The following is a 19628-nucleotide window of genomic DNA, read 5'->3' as shown; positions in this document are numbered from 1 at the left end:
AGTCTAGCTCTTATGATATGTGATGTGATTTAGCCTGTGGCTATAACGCGCCTTCAGTGTACGCATACTCTGCAACATTAGTCGTGCTCAATAAGCATTCTAAAGATTCCCTAGCTTAAGAGTTTTGCTTCACTTTCTCAAACACCTCCAGGAAGGTCTCAGGCTCATCCGCGCCCTCTATGGCATATTGCCCTTGCACGGTGAAATACGGGACCCCAGTGACCAAGCGACGTCGCGCTCGTTCCGCGTCGAGGTCAACTTCCTTTCCTCCTTCGTCACCAGACTCCAGAAACTTTTCAACCTCCCCGCGGTCCAATCCCGCCGCTGCCGCGGCATCAACCAACACCTTCCGGTCTGTGATATTCTTCTCCTCCTCAAAGTAGGCGCGAAAGAACTGCTCAGCGACCCTCGTCTGCAGCCCACCCACCTTCGCCTCGCTCGCATTCCCGTTAGTCGCCGCCGCACCTCCTCGAACCCCAGCCTCCTTCTCCTTCAAGCCCGCATACCAAAGCACCCGGTGCGAATCACGGGTATTCCCCGTCTTGCCTCCAAACTTGAACGCGATGCCGTCGGTCTCGCCCACGGCCGCAAGGCGCGAGAAAATAGCCGCGGCTCGGCCCTCGCCGAACTTGGAGGCGTAGAACTCGCGCTTGTCGACGCCGGGATACCCCGGGGAGGCCGGGTTCAGGTAGAAGGCGTGCCAGGTGAGGGTGAAGGTATCGGACGGGTACGTGGCTTTGTGGGTTGTGATGGCCCGGGAGAGACGGCGGTAGCCGACGTAGCACCACTTACATGGGGTTAGACTTAAGAGGTCTAGGGGATATGAGGACGGTGGTGGGGAATACTGTGTACGTACCGGACAGACGGTGTCAGAGATGATTTGGATGTTGATGTTGGTCATGATGTTCGGAGTTGGGCCAGTTGGCAGTGGTCCAAAATGAAAAGGAGAGTGCGTCCTCTGGATCACAGATTTATATTATCCTGGTACTCCGTAACTGAGGTAGATATTTATTTATTTGGCTTTGCTTTGATGATGATTTGTCAGCAGCTTTCCTGCGTGCTCGCAGGTCATACTGATCCATTTTGATTGATCTACAAGTATTTGGTTATGCTGTTTGATCATGAGCAAGTCTCTGATCCTATCTGGTGAACAAATCTTACAACCAGCTGTAGCCTTTTATCCACTTCTGCTGCTTGATATTGCTGATCTCCGCTGTGACATCATCAGCCGAAAAAGGAACCCGGGAAACTATACCTCTCTTTCTTCAGACTAGAGAGGTACTCCGCCCACATAAAAGGCTACACCACCCTGTAGTATTGATCGCCCATCTTGAGCTATATCTGGCTGGCGATGACCCATTCCAATAATGTCTAATGCTGGACCAGACAGGGCCCGTCTAGGTTGATGGCCAAGATAAATATGAGGCTCAGAAAGTCCTTCCCAAACATTGCCACAAGGCTTAATAATAAGAAGGCTGAGGGCGAGCATAGGTAACCTCCTGATCTTCAATCTCAGTGGTGGTACCTTCAATGGTTTTCCTTTTGGTCCCTTGTTGCCCTATCCCTCTGGTCTCCTTTCTAAATCCCGCGTGTTACCTGTATTTCAGACTAGCCAATGGCGGCAGGAGTCTGTTGGTGAATGGTGTTCGTATAAGCTGGCTGTTTTGGTTCTTTGGCAAGTTTATTTACTTGAGGCTTCATTCACTGTACCTCTATGGCTATAGTTGATTCTTTTTGATATTCACAATTCATAGATGAATCATTCTCATCTGCATTCACTGGCTCAGCTGTGGCACACCTGTATATATAAAGATGCTCCTCCACATTGCTGGTCTTCTTCTGATTTAGCAACAAGATGTCTTACCAAGATGCTACCGACATCCATGCTCTTATCCTTGCCATATGCTGGTCTCATTAAGACTCCAACTGCGTGGATCAATCCACGATATGAGGCATTGTGTCCTCTCAAGAAAGCTCTCTGAAGTATTCAGTCTTAGTCGTCTTACTTTTTGTGATGGGTTACTACATGTCCTCCACGCTTGTGCTCCCCCCACTATTCAGTGGTTTTTGGGCATAAATCTCCTACATTCGGAAGGATGCTTGGGGAGTATACGTCCTCATTCTACAGAAGCGTGCCCACCAGTCCCTTATCTACATTGGATCCTCCACTGCCATTCGTGCAGCAAGCAAAAAACGATGGATTTACGATCGTTCACATGGCTGTGCTTTGTTATATGGCAATTCCTACATCTGAGGACAGTGGAATGTTTCGCTCCTTTATTCTGGTCATGGAAGCATGTTTCTCTTGTCTGTTCTGGACCATGCACTCCAAACAAAAGCGATATGGATTCCCAGACTCTGACGAGTGCCTATGGTTACCGTCATCTTTCGAATACAATGGCCTATGTTCACACCGAACTAGCATTGCAGATCACCGACGAGGAATCCTCGTCCCTCGATATGTACAGGAAGCTAAGAATACTGGCTTTGCCACTGTTCATATGGCTGTACTTGGTTACATGCCAATTCCACTTCCCCAGGAGGCACCGACATTCCAGTCGCTCATTCATCGTCGAGGCTTGTTTCAGCTGTCTCTTCTGGGCTATGCATTCAAAGGACAAGTTCCATGGCTTCCGAAGGTTTATGGCCATGATCCTCTTTTGAGTGGAGGGTCCTGTGTTAGCACAACCCCCTCCTCGAAGGCTTTATGGCTAGTGAATATTTTACGCCAGAAGAGCTGGCCAAGATCCCCGTTTACAACAAAGAGAAGAACAATGTCAAGCAGAGGCCTCATATAAAAGCCAGGTGACAGACAGCAGTGGCCGCAAAACCACATTATCATGTCATCTATAATGCCTCTTATCAGGATAATGCTTATCCTGTACGCCATAAAGAACCAAACGCCATCTTAAGATGGAAATGGGCAACGACGACTACTATTGTGCTCCTTGTGATATTTCTTTTCATTACCTTTCCAACTTCAACCAACACAAAACATCAAAAAACCACATCCAAAAAACATCATGCTAACTTCCAACAAAGGATTCAACTCCTAACACTCATGCTCTCCGCACTGCTTGTGAGATGTTAAGTGTACACTCTCTTCTACTGCTCAGACTGCAGTACCGATGTACCAACCATGTGATACAAGGGTACATCATCTACATTGTACATAGGAAGTTAAAGAGATCATCGAAGATATTATCATACAACCATACATTGTCGTCCTATCATAACACAGATCTCAGACTCTTCCTCCTGGCCGTGCAATCTACGGGCCGGTGATCATGTACACCTTCGTCTAATATATCCTGCATCGAGTCGCTTTCAGCATTATTGGGGTGGATTCCGTGTGTACAGGTTCGTACGCGAGCTTCCTTCTGGCTTCAGATCATGATGGTGTTCACTACAGCTGATGAGCGGCCAGTTCCACTCTCAGCGGCCACATGAAAAGGGAGGGTTCTGGCCGCTCAGAAGCACATGGAGATATGCTGATGTGACAACTGCAGGTTGCTGGGAACACAGATACCCTGGGTATGCATTTGATGGCGAAGGCTATCCTGGCTTTGTCAACGCCAACGCTGTCAACGCGCATCATCTTGTACCCTATTCACTGGAGACCCCATGCTCAAGTGAGCTAAGCAGGCAGGGCATTCCAGCTTATCATTTTCACGCTGGAGCAGGATCCATGGAATTATGTACCAGCACCCTTGCGGAAGGGAACCAACTCCCCATTATTAATGGACCATACCTGGTATATTACATCGTTGAACGGGAGTTGAACAAGATTCCTATATTTCACTGATGATTGACTTGGATATTAGAGAAATGTACATGCACTAATGACTTTTATACAAATTGCTGGGCACATTATCTTTCATTGCATAGACAGGAAGGACCTTTCTGCGCTGAAATCTGTGAAATACCCTGATTCTAATCTGTGGAAGGGGAATATCATGTTCTCACTAGATCGCTGGGAGTTCTGGAGAGAGCGACTGCGATGGATAAGTGAGCAAAATGAGCGTAAGGAAAAGACGCGCGATGAACCCCGGACATTATAGACACTCATGCAGAGTATTCAGCAACACGGTGAGGAAATTCAGAGCGTAGCCATATGACCTTGCATGTATGTTATACCCTTCTTGTAAATATTAGCTTACAACCACTATCAGCGGTACAATCACTAAAGATGCAAGGGGCAGAAGTATGGGTATTTGATCATCGCAACCATCGACAATCACGCATATGGATATCGTATCAGCTACTTTTGGATGTACAGCGCTTCAATACAGGTTATCACATAGTCATACTCGCCTCAAGCATTGCAAAGACTAGCATTTACAGTCCCTGTCCACCCTGGTTAACCAAGTGCCAGGTGTCCGGATGTTGCACTGGGGTAAATGAGACGTTGAACATGGAGGGTGTGTCAACGTCGGGCTGCTGCTCCCTGATCCTCTTCAAAGTAGCCGAGTACTGTTTCGAGTCAGTTTCCGCACTCAAAACCTCCAAACAGGTCAGGCTTACCTTGAAGGCGAAATTCAGCACCAAGGCAATCGCCAGTCCAATACACACGACAATAGGGCCAAATGTGTTGTCCAGATCACGTCCGCTCCGCTGCCGGATGAGCCGGGACCGCTTTTCATACATGTACCATCCCCAAGCGGCGGCAAACACGGCGAAAAAGGTGTAGACAATGGACAAGGCGCGAGCAATATCGTTGTGTTTGCCCGCAGCATTGTACAAACCAAGAGATAGAGAAGAAAGCAGGATACTGACGTGCAGCCACTTGATAAAGGTTCGCTGGTTGGCAAGCCACACCTTGCTCTCTACACGGACAGGGCCCGAATCCTTGATCCAGGTGACGGGTTCACGCACGCCAGGCGGCAGAACAACCGACTGTCGATGAGTGCGGCTGGATCGCGAGATGGGGAAAGACGGGAAAAGGGCGGCCAAGCGGGACGACGATATTGGCTGCGTTTCTTGCTGAGCATTCACCTCGGGCAATGTGCGGCCTTCTCCTTCAGGTATGGAAGGCCTGCTCGGCCGCGGTACAGGCTGCGACGGCTGTCTTGTCCGCGCCGGGGAGCCCAGGTCCGAGAACATGGTAACCGGGGATCCAACCAGTGGGCGCGCGGTAGGACTTGCTCGGCTGCCTAGGAAGCTTCCGACGGCCATATCATCCTGGGCACGCTTTGCAAGCCGTTCCTGTTCTTCTTGAAATGCTGTTTCGGGATCGCGTCGGATGTCATTCTCCAGTTCGCTCAACCAGAAGGGGAAGCTATTGACATGGTCCTCAAATAGCTGAGCGACACCGTGGACGAATTTCGAGAAGCGCGGCGCCTCCTTGACAAGATGGGAGACCATGAGATCGGTGACCCACTCGACATGATGTGCGCTGCCCCTCAGTTTAATCTCCAGCAAAGCGTGCGGGAATCGATTGATCTCGCCGGTTCTGATGCCGTTGAAGGGGTATTGCATTCCGCTATCGTCGATATCCCTCCGATGCCAATCGGTCGGGTCACGACACGGACGTTCTTCGTCCAGCGAATCTTCCCTAATGAGCGCAAGGTTGGTGTCGAGAGAAATTCTAATGCGATCATCACCAGGAATTTGGAACGCAGTGCGAGTGTAATTGGCCCGCAGCATGGGCTGTAGGCTGTTCTCCTTGATGAATGACTGCAGCTCCTCAACATCCTTTTTGAGTGACTCCGCCTCCGCTGATTCGCCATTATTCATACCTTCCATTCGATGCAGCTGCTTCTCGAACGTATATTTGCCCTCGAGGAACTCCTGCACATGCTTCTCCTTAAGCTGCACTTTCACCTCTTTGCTATAGTCATCACTGGTCACAATCTTCTTCTCCAGAAAAATGGCGGGCGTGTCCTTGAGATTCCCGGTCCACCGAAGTCTGAGAGACCCGGCTTCGGGGGCTTTGGCTACTTTCTGATTGTAGAGGTCGAACTGGGGATTGTCGAAGTACAAAGATGTAATTGTGGGGTCCTCAGGAAGGGATTCAAAGTCTCTCGAAGACTTGGGATTGTAAATGAGCACAGGCAATCGGCGAAGAATGTAAGTTTTGACTTCCAGGATGTTGTCCTCATGGACCCAGAATTTGTACGATGAGTATGCATCCTGGCCAAAACGGGGCTCGCCGGCATCCCTAGGTTCGACAGAATCCTCACTCAGGATCTGGCGCACAAAGGAATACATCACTGATAGTCGATGAACCAGAGGCGAATAGTCCTCGCTGTTGAAAGGGAGCTGCGATAAACGTACTTGCAGCAGCGGCCGTACCTTGTATCGCGCACCGCGCTTGCGATCATGCTTCTTGGCAGCTTTGAGAAATCCAGTGAAATTGATGCGACTGTACTTCTGGAGCTCGCTGACTTCTTTGGCAATCTGGTCCAGTTCATTGAGAACTTCAGCAGCGATAGTCTTCTTCTCCTTCTCCTCCACGGTGGCTGTCTCCTGATCCGCATTGGGTGCCAATGGCAGTAATCTGCTCTCACAAGCAGCCGTACGCTCTTTCAGCTTCTGAGATGTCTCAACCTGGAAAGCATTGACCTTATCAAGCTGCACATTGATCAGTTCCTGGACAAAGGCTTCCTCGTCCTGTTCTGTCCATGGAGACTCTTCCGAGTCACTTGCGTCTTCGGTGACATCATGTTCTTTTAAGAGAACCTTCAATTTGTGATAGTCGATGTACTTCCCGCTCCACGGGGCGTAAATCGAGTTTTTCAGCGTCTTGCCAAAACGCATGACGAATTGGTGGGCTGATTTCGGCTAATTGAGGTGACGACGGTTGCAATGCTATACTTGTCCAAGTGTATGGGCTTGTGGGGAATTATTCGGAAGAAGTGTCTCGACAAACAGCACAAGACATAAAGCGCATGACGTGCTGTCAAAGAACAAAGCAGAGATAACAGAAAACCGTCGTAGGGCCTGATGAAAGGATTTTAAACAACTGAATCAACGCTTGAGATCTGGTGGCTGGCCGGCACAGTCTAGCCTTCCAACTAGTTTCTTGAAGCTGTTATCAGGAAGTCCAACGCATGCACGTGCTACACTAGCCTGATGCATCCTCAGCCTATCACAGCCTCCATGACGTCGAGTTGTATCATTGTCCAGAAAGGAAAAACACTGCCGCCGATTGGTAATACAAATACGTGATACTGTTCTTTCATGATCGTAAGTATGAAATGGTAACCCGAGGTACATAGGTTGGTTAATTACTGATAAAGTTGCGGTGATAAGATCATAGCATTGAATAGCTGTCGTATGACTCTTCGATTCGCAGTCGACGACGGTGCTCAAAGTCCATGGAAAGTCCCTCTTCGCACGAATACATTGCAATTTACTCGCCTCTATTCTAGATAGCCCATAGCTTACCATTTATGGCGAAAAAATTCACGCAATGGAGTCCATCAACCCCGAGTCAAATCAAGAACCACCGTCGGTGCCTAAATCCCTCCACGCCGCATTAAGAGATCTTCATCGTCGCCCATATCCACATGTTCCCAACCCTCCATCGTGCAAGAAACGTGCTTCAGTAGCTCTGGTCCTCCGAGTACGACCAACCTATGCTCATTGGCCCGATTCGCCTTCCCTGCCCGCTGAGCGAGATCCAGCCGCTTCCACTGAACAACGATTGGAGACATTCTTCTCTCAGTCTTGGGTTCAGCATGGAACACCAGAGGCCCTGTTTATCAAACGGGCATCACGCGTGGGGGATCGCTGGACAGGACATGTTGCGCTCCCAGGAGGGAAGCGTGATCCGGAAGATACAGATGACCGAGCGGCTGCAATTAGGGAGGCCTCGGAGGAGGTAGGGTTGGACTTAACGACAAATGACTATATTTATATTGGAAATTTGCCGGAGCGGGTAGTGACCACTAGCTGGGGCTCAGTACCGTATGTTGACGATCTCCATCTTCCAGTTTCCTTCGATAATGCTTACAACGTTATCCAAGGTTGATGGTCCTCTGTCCTTTCGTCTTTTTGTCGACTCGGAGCGATTCGCCAACCCTCAAGTTACAACCAACTGAGGTCGCTTCATCGCATTGGGTACCTCTCGAAAGTCTTCTATCACCTTCATCACGGACTATCGAGTATGTTGACACGTCTCAACGATTCGCAAAGCGGGGCGGACTCATTGCTCGTCTTATTTGTCGATCCCTGATGGGGTGGATGGAGTTCGCTGCGATTCAGTTGCAACCAAATGAGACTTTAAATTGCAACACGACTCCGAACCCGGATACTCTTGTAAACCAGTCAAACCTCTCAATCTTCCAAAGGTGGAAGACCTGTTGCTCAATCAATAGAACCGCCTCTGTCGACTCAGCTCGGCCTCTTCTTCTATGGGGACTGACCTTGGGAATCTTGGCCGACTTCCTTGATATGCTTCCCCCGCATACGGCCGTGCAGCTGTGGAAGTATCCTACTTTTACAAGCCCTGATTTGCGCTTCATAATCAACATTCTGACGTATCGTCTCCGAAAACGCAATCTGCTCCGTGTGAGGTCTGGGGCTCGGACAATCATCAGTGACACGGCCGTGGACAGCCAAACTGCGGCGTTGCCAGTACTTCAAGAAACCAATACAAAGCACGACCACAACGATGTTGGAATTGGAGGCTTGGGAGTGGGCAGATACTACGGAGCCTCAGACAAAGCTTCCGACGGGAGCACATATGCTGTCGGCATTATGCTCAGAGGGTATTACGAGAAGCTGCGTGTTGCGATTTTTGTCTTCCTCGCATGGAGGATTGCCTTGGGGTCCACGGCGGCAGTCTACGCATGGAAATTTCTTCGAGATCGTGGAATTCGTCGGTGACAATCACTATGCGATCTCCACACATCGTTTTGTACAGAAGCGGTCTTGTATGGTATAATTTCCGGGTGAATCGAGAACTGGTACATACTACAGTGCATGTCCAGCTTCTGGCCGCGAGTCGAGGAGCCATAACGAGATTGTGGTCATGTATATACAACAGATACGGGACATTGAAGCTGTCCTGCAGGATAGACCGAGTAGATTCTCATGGCTTCATCAGAGTACAATCAGAATTGAACCAGTGTGGTTAGCAATAGCTTTGGCAAATCAAGAGTTTGGCCCTCCACTTTTTGTTATATTGCGTCAACGGCCATGCCACGTACTGTTCTGTAAATACACAATACGGTGGGTTCCCCACACCCTCTTTCTCCGTATCTATGGAGGTGGTGCAAAAGTAATGATCATGTGACTTGTTTACTGTAATTATTAAGTGCTGATTGGTACTAAGGTAAGGTAAGATTGATTGTCCAAACAAACTAAAAGCTCAAGCTTATCGTGCCCATTATCAATCACGATCATCAAGTGTGAATAATCGTCGCGACTAATTCAAGAATCTATTCATACTTTGTATCAGAACCTTACCCTCAAAACCTTTTGCGATGGCTGCAACACAGAAGCTTTATCCTCGTGGGACTGTGAAGGGCATTGTGAAAGCGCATTCCAACCGAAGCGTGAGCAAGAACGCTGATATCCTGGTAAGCAGCAGGCCAACCGTCACGTTGAGCTCATTGACTAATTTCTCCCTGTGGTCTTACACAGATCTTTCTAGATTATATGCTTTTCATGCAAGAGTGAGTCGGCAACTTGCCCTCTTAGCATTTCCCCCAGCATTGGCTTTACCATCCATGCCATGACTTTTACCTCGACGCACAGCCTGAGATATTTGTTTGATGGGACTATGTTGACTGGTTTCAAAGATTGATGCGCGAAGCGTCGATAAGGTCGCGAAAAGCCGGCGAAAAACATATCTCGCCGAACTCTGTTCGCAAGGTCACAGAGGTACATTGTCAATTGAATATCGATTTCATGGTGCCCTTGTGGTGGCTAAGACTCTTTCTTCTTCCTAGAAAACACTACGGAAATTCAAGGGCTGATCAATTGAATTGCCTTCCAATCGACTCTCTCCAGCATCGAGCGCATACAATAACCACAGTGGGGATGAGGCTACTCAGCGGCTGGGCTTACAAGGAGACTACCTGAGATCGAGTTCCCTTTTCCCGTACTCTTCTCAATACTCATTATATTGCAAGGAAAAGGAGTACAGGCGTTGTTGTTGTGTTGATTCTTATGATACCCGGGCCGGGCCTTGTGGGCTGGGTTCCACAAACCGGATACATGAAGGTGCTCTCTGAACAGTTTTATAGTCACCTGATGAAATAGCCATTGTAATTATAAATACAAAGAGTTCTTCATTTTACCTCAGTTGTAGAAGTGTGGAAACGAATTGGCCGTCCTTTTAAGCTCTTTGTTTTGCCGGTTAGCTGCAGCAGGCACGCGACAAAGCGGCGAGAGGTTCGGAAGAGTTCCACCCACATCTTTGACTCTTCATGTCATGACAGCTTAGACCAGATACTCTCACAACTCTCTGCTTTCTGAACCATTTCCCTTTGCGCACTCCCTTTTCTTGCTAATTGATATACCAGAACAAGGCATTTCTTAGCCTTCAAGTTTGCTTATCTATTATCCTTTATTTGATTCACAATCCTCCCTTGACTTTGGAGGTCATCGCTCAGAGCTCCCACATTAACCGGCTGCCCAACCACATATCTCCACTATGGCAGCTGCTCCTGTCAACAGCCACTCTCAGGCTCAGTCCGAGGCCTCTCCAAGGCCAGAATATGCAGTGACTGCTTCTAAAGCAGATGGGACCCAGGGAACAGCTAATGGCGTGGACGTCCTCGACAACCCTCATTTCAAAGATCTTCAGAGGTATGCCAGCTTCAAGACTGAAACTTGCGTATCTATTGTGATATTGTACTTTGATTGTCCCGATGTTGGAAATTGACAACATGCTTATAGGAGCTTGCGCAATACTATGAAGAAGCTGGTGAGTCGCTCCAAGGCGCCGGAGAAACATTCGTTCACTCGCTAACAAGCATTTGGTGTCTGTTTAGAACGCAACCGCCAAGGTTGATGCTATCATCGCGGAAAACCCCGGTAAATCTCTCGATGAGCTGGTCGCAGAGAAGAAGATCAACGTGGACCAGAAAGCGCAGGCCCTGAAGAAGCCTGCGCTCCAGGCCACTGTCGTTCAAATCGAGGAGCAAATCGCTCAATTCAAGAACTTCGCCAGTCATTACGAGGAGCGCCTGAGCAGCCAGAAGACCGCATTGGAGAAGGCTCACAAGGAAGAATTGGATGCTGTTCGGGAAAAGGTTCGCGCAGAGGCTACTGAGGCTCACCAGAAGGATGTCAGACAGCGTCTGCTTAGCCTGACCAAGTTCCTTTGCGCTGCCGCCGCCATGAGGCGCTCTGGTGACGAGACATCCCCCGAGAGCCGTGCATTTGAAGGTGTCCTTTACCAAGTCTACGGAGGCTCCCACGACGCTGTGAGCTCTATGGTCAAATTGATTGACGGAGTAGACGAGAAGGTCGTCAGTGTGGAGGGAGAAACACTTGAAGTCACCTGTAAGGTCTTGGTTGAACTTGATTTGGTTCAGTTGATTAACCAGTCTCGCTTGTCTAGACAGCAAGGTGAAACAAACATCCGAGGAGTACGCTCCTGGGGGAGCCACCGAAGAGGTGACCGCGGAAACAACTGCAGCCTCTGATCCTACCTTGGCGAACGCCGCCTCCACTGAACTCCAGGACGGCCCTCTTGACGCCGGCGCTACAGCAGCCAACAAGATTGATGCCTCTGCGCCTAAGGCCGAGGTCCCTCCTCCCGCCCAGACTCTCGTTTCCGACGCTGCTAACCAAGTAGCCGAGGCTTCGTGGGAACAGAACGTGGCCGGCTCGCTTGAGTCGTCAGCAAATGCTGACGGCTGGGTTGAAGTGCCTCGCGACCCGGCGGAGACGGAGACAGGCCTACAGGCAACCCCTGCCTCTGTTGATACAGGCCTGAAGAACAACCCGACTGTCGCTGAGGCCTCCGGACAGAGTGATGAACATGTCTCCGTGCCTAAGGCGCAGGGCGGCGACGGATTTGAACCTGTTGTGCACCACCAGAGACAACCCAGTGGCCGTGGGCGGGGCCGCGGTGGACGTGGTCGGGGAGATGGATTCCGTGGCCGCGGCCGTGGCGATTTCAGGGGCCGTGGTCGAGGACGCGGTGGTCGTGGCCGCGGCGGACCAAGTGGCGGCCCAGCTGCAGCTCCCGCTGCAGCACAGTGATTCAATCTCAACTTCTCCCCGAGACGTTGGTATCTCTACCATGTGCGCTTGAAGAGTACATCTCTATGAGATATTAGTCTTCAATCCCATGATACTCGACTCCAGCTTCGCATTAGGTCTCGCACTGGGGGGTCTTTTCCCAGGCACCGCTGCTCCTGAATTTTCCGCTTATTTTTTTATTTTTATTATTATTATTTTTGTTGACCATGTCGGTCTCTCCATATCCTTCTCTACCTGTCTTAATGTCCACAAGCGCATCGATACGGCGGTGTTATGGTTGACGAAAGCGATGAGCAACTCGAAATTTTTACCGGGAGCAAGGATTCTTGATTGCAAAGGCATGGGTTTGGGATTCTCTGGGCTCTTCTGCACCTTTGCTTTCTGGTTCTCTCTTTTGGTCGGTTGATGTTACCAAAAGTCCCGTTTGTATACCTCTGGCAGTTATTGAGCGTGCATAGGTCTGATCTTTTCCATCTCCTCTTTCATTTTCTGTGGATTCTTTTCTCCATCTTCCGCGCCACCTGTGTTTTCCGATGGCCCCATTTTCACTTCTTCGTCTTCATTTCCTTCCCCTGGGATCTACTTTACTGTTCCCCTCAAGTCTCGAGGCCCAACACTCCGAACTTGGGGCATGGAGTGGGAGGTTGTATGGTGAAGGGCAGGTTGCTATCACGGCGTCGCGGGGACATGGTTGGTCTGTGGGAGAATTGGTCAATCTTGGTGCAGATTGGGATGTACAGCGAATGGAATGAATGGCATTCATCTCTCCAACAGCAATCTTCTCGACTCTGTAGCTTCGAGGCATCAGTAACAGTAGATTAAGACCGAAACTGGTAATAGGGCTCAGGGCTATGACATAATCGGTCTCCCTGCTGTCTCGACCTTAGATGATTACCCCATCAGCTACGGGGCATCGTTGTCTCATCCTGATGGATACCAAATTCCCCTTTTGTTCTTTTTCTTCTTCGTTTCGTTCAAGTCACTCGTTGTTTAATCCCTCATGCTCTATTTCACTTTGCCGATTGCGCGAAACTGCAGTCCGAATTGATCATCATGGCGCTGGCCGCAGATCACCGTAAGAAGATACTTCGGGTGTTGATGATATCTCTCCTTCTAGACCTGGTGGGAATAAATCCTATATACCCGTCAATTCTGGAATGCCAAAGACACTCTTCAACTGACTTTGTGTTAGATCTCCTTTACATTCATTCTTCCACTCTTTCCGTCGCTGCTTACGTTCTATCGTTCTCAAGACCCTTCTCCCACCTCTCTCCTAAACCGTGTCTTCCACTATCTTAACGCGTACAAGAACTCGTTCGCAAAGCCGATCGACTCGCGATATGATATAGTACTCCTTGGAGGAGCGCTAGGATCGCTCTTCTCTCTTCTACAAGCTATTGCGGCCCCTTTCATTGGTCGACTATCCGACAAGTATGGACGACGGACGGCGCTGCTCTGCTCCATGGTCGGGAACACTCTGAGTGTCGCGCTATGGGTCGCTGCGACAGATTTTCGTACCTTCCTCGCCAGTCGCATTGTCGGTGGTCTGAGCGAGGGCAATGTGCAGCTGGCGCATGCGATTGCGACGGATATCAGTGACGAAAGTCAACGGGGCTCGACCATGGCGCTGGTGGGAGCGTGCTTCAGCATTGCGTTCACCTGCGGGCCGGCTCTTGGAGCCGCCTTGTCGAATATCACCACGGTGGCTGCAAATCCGTTCGCGACCGCTGCGGGAGTGTCACTTGTCCTTATTGTCACCGAGACACTGTATCTGTATCGCTGTCTGCCAGAAACACACCCCCGGTTGACCAAACTTAGTTTTGGTCCTCTCAAAGTTGAGGACATCGCCTCCTCGACGCAAAAGAATAATAACGAATCTGGCGCCTCAAGATCCGATTCGGCATTGCCTCGCAAGCACACGAATAATCCCGCCCTCCTCAACCTGGTTCACTTCCTCTTTCTTCTGCCTTTCTCCGGGCTAGAGTTCTCGCTTCCCTTCCTTATCACGACTTTTCACGCAGGAAGCGCCGCATCTCCATCCTCTCTGAATGGTCGTCTTCTCTCCCTGATGGGGCTCATCGCCTCTCTACTCCAAGGGACCGTCGTCCGACGTCTACCGCCGCTCATGACTCTCCGCGCCGGAGTCGTAGCTTGCACCATCTCTTTCTTCCTCCTGGCCCAAGTATCTTCGCTCGTCGGGCTCTATGCGGCCGGTGCTCTGTTGGCTGTGACCAGTGCTACGGTTGTGACCGGCCTGAATAGTCTTGGTAGTCTTGAAGCGCGGGAAGGAGATCGCGGCGTTGTTCTGGGTCGACTGCGAAGCTGGGGCCAAGTAGGTCGGGCTGCGGGCCCACTGCTCTTCTGCTCACTTTTCTGGTGGGTTGGACGCGAAATTGCCTATACCACTGGTGGATTTGCAATGTTGGCGGTCTGTGTGGGCGTATTTACGACGTTGAAGTCGCCTCCTATCGGATCTGCGACAACGGCCGTCAAGGTGAAGGCCTAGCAGTTTCTTTAGATGTATCAAAATTCTTGAGCGTATATCTTTGACATAGCTGGATTCTTGACTCTGATTAAACAACCAGCAACAAGCGGGACTGTTCATAAAGTTAGGCATCTTCAATATGTACCACTAGGCAGCTTCAACGGCTGGTCAGAGATTCATCATACACTCTATAACATTTGTTGCTGGGTATAATACACGTAAGTATAAGTACAGGTTGAAAAGAGGAGATGGTGCGAATTCAAGATAGCAGACGAAGAAAACACGATCAATACCATAGAACTTTAAGTGAAGTGCCCACACATGCGCCAAATATAGCCAGCAGTGCCAGTAGAACAACACTATAAAAATATCGTCGTGTTATATGAGGATACCTTGCAAGGGCTTTCAAACCCATCATCAAACTGCATCCTGGAACCTGCAACTGTGAGCTATGACGACCGGTCAAAGCCACGATGCGTGCGAGACGATGGAAAGCTACAGGTCTGGCAGCCCTGGATCGCCAGCCCAGGCGCTGGAGGGTCTAGTGAACCCCTCGCCTTCCCAATCAGCCAGTCAGTCAACGTGACAAACTTGGCAGTCCGGTCCCATCCGTTCGCATCGTCAGCATGCTCAATCGTGTGCGAAGATATCCGCCCTTCTTCATCAAAGGAGAAGATGAACAGCCCAGTAAACTGCTCTTCATTCGACAGTTTGAAGATAGGTGCATCCCCGCCCAGAAGCACGCTGAGACCCTTGTTGACGCCATTCTTCGCAGAAGTATGGCTGAGATTTTCTGACGACGACGGCAAGGCCTTGTTGGACCCGCTCGCGACAGCGGCCGAGCCATCTTTACGCCCCTCGTTCCTGGGTTCTGTTCTCCATCGGACGACTAGCCGTTCATCTCCGCTTTCGCTCTCGCTGCATCCATGCGGATCTGAGACCGTGCCTGCACGAACAATCCGCTCGCTGAGAATCTGCAATTTCACGTTGCCGACTAGAGGTAAGCTGCTCCACGCCACAGGGACAGTCCAGAGCGCGGCTCGATACAATGTCCGACCTTTCACCGTGGGAAGGTGCGGATGGGTCGAGGGAAATAAGTGAAGTGTAATGTTGGGCGAAAGAATTTTCGGAGGTAAAGGATTGATGAGTAGAGTAGGTAGTAGAGGAGAGAGTGTGCGTAGCGCTGCGGACGAAAGGCACCGGTCAGCATGATTCCATCGTCTCAGCGACAATCACCCCAGGGACAATCGCACGTACTTTTTCCGAGTTTCAAAATCCGTTCGTCAGGTGGCTTATGGTCATTTTGCGGCCCCCCATTCAGCCCGTCTATAGACGATTCATGATGCGTCTGTGAGAAGAGCGTGGGCGATACGGGCGTCGGCCAAAATTCATTGAGAATCCCGTGCCGTGGCTGCGCCAACGGCCGTACTGGAGATGACACAAAATGCTGACAGGGACTAGACAGAGAAATTGATCTCCGTGGAGATTGTAGGAGACATCGAATAGGCTGAGGAGACGGAGCAGAGAGCAACTTCGGCATCACGACGTCGGAAAATGAGAATAATACCTCAAAGGGGATGCATAGGAGTATAAGCAAATTGAAAGCCGTACTAGACGACAATATAGAAGCGCCTGTCAAGCCATATGTCTGAGTTTTTATTGGTGTAACGGCAATGGGCTGAAGTTCAGTAGACTCTGAACTAAGGCGTGAAGTCGAAGTTTTGGTTTGGTTTCGCCGATGACGTCGGGAGATTCGCCGAAGCCAAACCGAAGCGTCGACAACATTCGGACCAACATATAGACATTTAACGGTCAAGTCCACGTATGGGAAAGATCGAGATTGGTTCATCAAGACTGTACATAAAAGTATAATAGTCGAATTATACCGATATAGCTACCCATGAAAATGCCGAACCCCCAAACCCCAGATAAGATCATAATCATATACAGGAATCGCAATCCCACCAGGATTAAGCCAGTTCATCATCATCGCCTGTCCCCATATATCGCCGCTCGGCCAGATCCCGAATCTTGTCTTCCAGCACGCCTCGCCCATATCGTTCAGCGACCTTGGCTGCGGCTTCGACCATCTTTCCATTGCGATCCTTCATCATCCGAACCAACTCCAAGGCCTTCATGCCACGCTCCTCACCTTCTCTGCACTCAACTGCCAGCATCTGCAGTAGGATTTTATCCAGCTCGATCTCTTTCCGGGCCAGCTCGGCCCGTTGACTGGGTGTCGCGTTGGTTGAGGACAGGAGATCCTGGAACAGTGAGAGGAGAACGCTGCCACGGACAAAGGACTCCTCAAACCGCGCCGAAGCGTCGTTGCGAGATTCATCGCCCTCGTCATCGTCGGATGCCTTCTGTGGCCTGTCGGATATGGGGATCCGAAAGTCGAACTCACTGAGCAGTGGTCGAGGGAAGTATGGATATCTGTCTCCTCCTTTGAGAATGATGCAGTGGAATTTCTCTTGCGCGACTGCCACAGGCCAGTAAGTTTCCTCTTTTCGCCCGCCCGCCAACCGCTCAAGCTGCTTTGTATCAAGTAATGGAACCCAGCGAGCCTGGCCATTAGTACGCCAGTGCTGCAAGATGAGGAGGACACCTTCGGAATCGTAGATGCAAGGATCCTGAAAATATTATGAGCATGCCACCATTACTGGCATTGATCAGCACAGATGACTCACCCCTGTATCAGAAAAGAAGACGCTGCGCAACTCTGAGCCCTCGGGAAGAGCAACCACGTCCTCGTTTTGACATACTTCATCCCTCTTGACATTCTCAATGGAGTACGTGAGAGTCGCTGTGAGGCCATCGCTCCCCAAGGGTCCGTTACCAATCGTCATCACATAATCGCGCCATGCAGCGCACGTCACAGCCGGACTTTTTTGTCTGTACACCTTATAAGGCGTCCCGAACAGAGTATAAACACGAACGTAGTCCTTGGTCGTCACAGCAACAATGTATGAATCACTGAGCGCCAGCGCTATATCTCCATCAGCTGGCAGTCTCGAATGAGTCGGGCTCACAGTGCCTACCTCTGATCAACTCTCCTTGAGGTAACTGTGTCCGCCAGTCTGCGCGCGTTGTCCAGGTCTCATGAGGGCGATAGAATATAGTAGCGGGACTGCCATCGGTTGGGTTATTTGAAAAAAGAGTCCCGTTCTCGTCTAGAGATAATTAGCATGCATCTATACAACTGGATAATGTTCCATACTGAGACATGCGCGATCATAGAGGTAGGGGTCAGTGAAGTGAAAGTCACGGTGTAGTTCACGGTCATAAAATTCCACGGTCACCGTATTATGAGTCTCCTGATCAACTGTCCACACACAGCCGGTCAGGTTCAAACCTAGCTCAGTCAGCACTTTGTTACTCGGCTGACGCTCGAAGTCAAGACATACAGAGGTACCGTCGATTTCCTCTCCAAGGTGTGCTCCCTGGCTGAAGAGGAGAGTGGGCCTTGGGCTTTGTATAGCCGGTCAACAATCGTTTCTCGGCAGGGCCGGCAATGTCGTCGAGATGTCCATTTGTTCGCTTGCCGTAGAGATTGACGCCCTCCGCATAACCAGCCCCATCATCGTCCTCGACAAAGTCCTCCATGCCCTGGTCAGAACCAAGGAGATCATCGAGAGAATCGGGCGTACCTCCCCTTCCTGGCCGCTCTATTGACTCTTTCGGTCTGTTTGTCAATGATCGACCTGCATTTCCAGACACCTCCGCCAGCACGCCAGGGAAGATAGGGGCCGCCTGGAGAGGCTTTTGGATATGATGCTGATGTTCCTTGGGCACAAACCCGTCGTAGATGAAAAGTTCCCCATCTGACGTTGTAAATGAGAGCGAATTATTGGTAGGGTGCCAAGCAAGGTTGATAACGTTGGCGAAGTCGTAACGATGCAGCACTTGCTGAGTTTTGGTTTCCCAGATCAGAATCTTGCCGTCAGCACCAGCTGTCGCAAGAAGAGCCCCATTCGGTGACCAGCTGACCGAGGTAATATCTCCGTTGTGGCCACCCGAGAAGACCTTTTCCTTCTTCCATTCAGATACAGAATAGATTGCGATGTCTCTGGTCACTTCTGCAGCCGCGAATGCTGTTCCATCAGGGTGCCAGGCAATTTCTGCCGTGGCTTCGTCCTCCGCTTCAAGTCGTCGAATGACACCGTCTAATTTTCGTACTAATTCTGGTTCCTCCGAGAAAGTCGAATAGATGTACAGAAGACCGTCCGTGCATGAGACAGCTATGTGTCGTCCGTTTGGGTCGAAGGAAACGTGCTTTGTGCCTTTGGCTTGCTCTCGGAGGTACTTGACTTTCGTCATGTCTTCGATGTTGACGATCTTGACTGTGAGCTCACTGGGTGCTGTCAGCTTTCGCACGAAGACCACCTTCATGTAGAGTTAGACTGACTCGCTCGCAACTGCCACCCACTCTCCGTCCTTGGAAACAGCTAGATCCCGGACGGGCAGCGCGCACCGTACAAGCAGCTGTTCCATCTTCCCTGACCCTATCCCATACTTCCAAACGGTGCCATCTTCCGCTCCCATAATAAACGACTCATTCTGCGAAGCGCATTAGTCCATCAGCCGCTCGAACAGATACCCAACATACTGTAGCAACGACGCCCAAGTTGCCGTCAACGCCGTCGTCGATCGTCTTCGGTTCGCCGTCTTCGCCGACTGTATAGACCCGGATCGCCGAGTTGGAACCGCCAGTGACAATCCGACGACCGTCCGGTGTATACGTTAACACAGTTGTTCCGGGTGTATCTGAGAGAATGAAAACACTGTTAGCCACCTCCCAATATTATTTCAATGGCTTCACTTACGGGCCGGCCTGCCTCTGGGGCGGAGTGCTTCTGTCGCCATGGTAGATACCGATCAGTAAATGCCGGTAAAGGTGATCCCTGCAAACACAATCATGAACGCTGCGCTATACATCTAAATCCACCTCGATGCTGGGTCAGTAGAGGTTTCTCCG

The 19628-nt window shown here is 50.3% G+C and overlaps 7 protein-coding genes across 7 annotated transcripts; 3 read left to right on the top strand and 4 right to left on the bottom strand.

Moving 5' to 3' along the window:
• Positions 1–115: 115 nt before the first annotated feature.
• Aud_010292 (DsbA family oxidoreductase) lies at positions 116–901 on the bottom strand (the record flags this gene model as incomplete). The annotated part of the gene is made up of 2 exons (XM_043295135.1): positions 116–787; positions 857–901. The coding sequence occupies 2 exons, from the start codon at positions 899–901 to the stop codon at positions 116–118; spliced, it is 717 nt and encodes a 238-aa protein (XP_043151070.1).
• Positions 902–4338: 3437 nt separating this feature from the next.
• On the bottom strand, positions 4339–6759 carry Aud_010291 (SPX domain protein; the record flags this gene model as incomplete). Its single annotated transcript, XM_043295134.1, has 2 exons — positions 4339–4473; positions 4525–6759. 2 exons carry the CDS (start codon positions 6757–6759, stop codon positions 4339–4341), a joined length of 2370 nt encoding a protein of 789 aa, XP_043151069.1.
• A 655-nt stretch (positions 6760–7414) lies between these two features.
• On the top strand, positions 7415–8832 carry Aud_010290 (NUDIX hydrolase; the record flags this gene model as incomplete). Its single annotated transcript, XM_043295133.1, has 2 exons — positions 7415–7911; positions 7971–8832. 2 exons carry the CDS (start codon positions 7415–7417, stop codon positions 8830–8832), a joined length of 1359 nt encoding a protein of 452 aa, XP_043151068.1.
• Positions 8833–10606: 1774 nt separating this feature from the next.
• Aud_010289 (uncharacterized protein) lies at positions 10607–12165 on the top strand (the record flags this gene model as incomplete). The annotated part of the gene is made up of 4 exons (XM_043295132.1): positions 10607–10761; positions 10852–10879; positions 10947–11460; positions 11519–12165. The coding sequence occupies 4 exons, from the start codon at positions 10607–10609 to the stop codon at positions 12163–12165; spliced, it is 1344 nt and encodes a 447-aa protein (XP_043151067.1).
• A 1053-nt stretch (positions 12166–13218) lies between these two features.
• Aud_010288 (putative tetracycline transporter) lies at positions 13219–14671 on the top strand (the record flags this gene model as incomplete). The annotated part of the gene is made up of 2 exons (XM_043295131.1): positions 13219–13287; positions 13358–14671. 2 exons carry the CDS (start codon positions 13219–13221, stop codon positions 14669–14671), a joined length of 1383 nt encoding a protein of 460 aa, XP_043151066.1.
• Positions 14672–15099: 428 nt separating this feature from the next.
• Positions 15100–16190, bottom strand: Aud_010287 (uncharacterized protein; the record flags this gene model as incomplete). Its single annotated transcript, XM_043295130.1, has 2 exons — positions 15100–15833; positions 15908–16190. The coding sequence occupies 2 exons, from the start codon at positions 16188–16190 to the stop codon at positions 15100–15102; spliced, it is 1017 nt and encodes a 338-aa protein (XP_043151065.1).
• Positions 16191–16620: 430 nt separating this feature from the next.
• Positions 16621–19516, bottom strand: Aud_010286 (WD40 repeat domain-containing protein; the record flags this gene model as incomplete). Its single annotated transcript, XM_043295129.1, has 8 exons — positions 16621–17283; positions 17341–17639; positions 17692–17823; positions 17871–18005; positions 18058–19004; positions 19059–19210; positions 19260–19417; positions 19477–19516. 8 exons carry the CDS (start codon positions 19514–19516, stop codon positions 16621–16623), a joined length of 2526 nt encoding a protein of 841 aa, XP_043151064.1.
• Positions 19517–19628: the final 112 nt, after the last annotated feature.

Source organism: Aspergillus udagawae (assembly GCF_001078395.1).
Source record: "Aspergillus udagawae IFM 46973 DNA, scaffold_9, whole genome shotgun sequence".
NCBI classification, from domain to species: domain Eukaryota; kingdom Fungi; phylum Ascomycota; class Eurotiomycetes; order Eurotiales; family Aspergillaceae; genus Aspergillus; species Aspergillus udagawae.
This window is presented reverse-complemented; position numbering and strand designations above follow the sequence as displayed.